Source organism: Merops nubicus, unplaced genomic scaffold (genome assembly GCF_000691845.1).
Source record: "Merops nubicus isolate BGI_N331 unplaced genomic scaffold, ASM69184v1 scaffold18661, whole genome shotgun sequence".
Classification (NCBI taxonomy): Eukaryota; Metazoa; Chordata; class Aves; order Coraciiformes; family Meropidae; genus Merops; species Merops nubicus.
The window spans coordinates 368-1,320 of NW_008590475.1; the positions used below are offsets into that span (position 1 = coordinate 368).

General features: G+C 59.2%; 1 protein-coding gene across 1 annotated transcript in view; it reads left to right on the forward strand.

The window, feature by feature from the left end:
- Positions 1-953, forward strand: part of HOXB1 (homeobox B1) — a 1,736-nt gene that overhangs the window by 303 nt on the left and 480 nt on the right. Inside the window, exon 2 of the mRNA XM_008949968.1 lies at positions 5-293. Coding sequence (XP_008948216.1) covers positions 5-293 — 289 coding nt within the window. The remainder of the gene's footprint in view (positions 1-4; positions 294-953) is intronic.

The window sequence follows — 953 nt, forward strand, 5'->3', positions numbered from 1 at the left end:
CCAGCTCTACCTCGGGCAGCAGGAGGCGGACGGGGGGTACTTCCAGGGGTACGGTGCCAACGCGGGATCCACCCTCGGCTCCTTGGCAGAGAGCTACTGCGGGGCCGGGCAGTACCAGCAACAACACCTTTACGGGCAGGAGCAGCCCAGCTACTCGCCCGGCGTTTACAGCAACCTCTCGTCTTCTTTAAACGAGGACAAAGACCCTTCGTGCCCCTCCGAGCTGTGCCCCAACGCCAGCGCCACGCAGACCTTCGACTGGATGAGAGTGAAGAGGAACCCCCCCAAGACAGGTGAGTTTTGGGGAGCTGGCCGAGGATGGGAGGGGGCGGTGGGGGATGCTCCCCCCCAGCCCTGCGAGGAAAGTTCTCCTTCCCCGGGGGCTTGAACAGGGCTCGTCTGCCAGGGGAACACGAATGTGTTTTGCTTTGAGCTTCTGGTTTGGGGATTTTTTTTTCTTTTTTTCTTTTTTTTTTTTTTAAACGTCAGCTCAGCGCTGAGGAAAAGTCAGCTAGAGATTTTCCAGACACATCTGATGGAGGGTCCCTGAGCTCAGTTTCCCGCAGGCCCAACACGATTTAAGCCCAGCTCGGAATAGGAAACGCTTCAGGTTTCCTTTTCCACACCCGTGGCTTCCATCTCCCCTATTGTTCCACTTCCTTTTCCACCGTCTCCCTTAAATCACAATCTTCCCTCCTCTTCCTCCCTCCATCATCACCCTCGCCCTCCCTTTCTACTCCTTCCCAAGCACTTTCAAGTCCCGTTTTGCAGGGAAATGGGAGGGCGGGGGGCAGCTCAGCAGAGCCCGGAGTGGGGTCTCTCCAGGTTTGTGCCCCTGGGCTGGGAAGCCGGGGGCAGCTGAGGATGAGGAAGGGAGCACGAAGCTCCGGGTGGTGGAGGGACCAAATGCCCAGGGGAGGAGAGGAGGGGAGTGGGGGGGACCCGCCACCCCC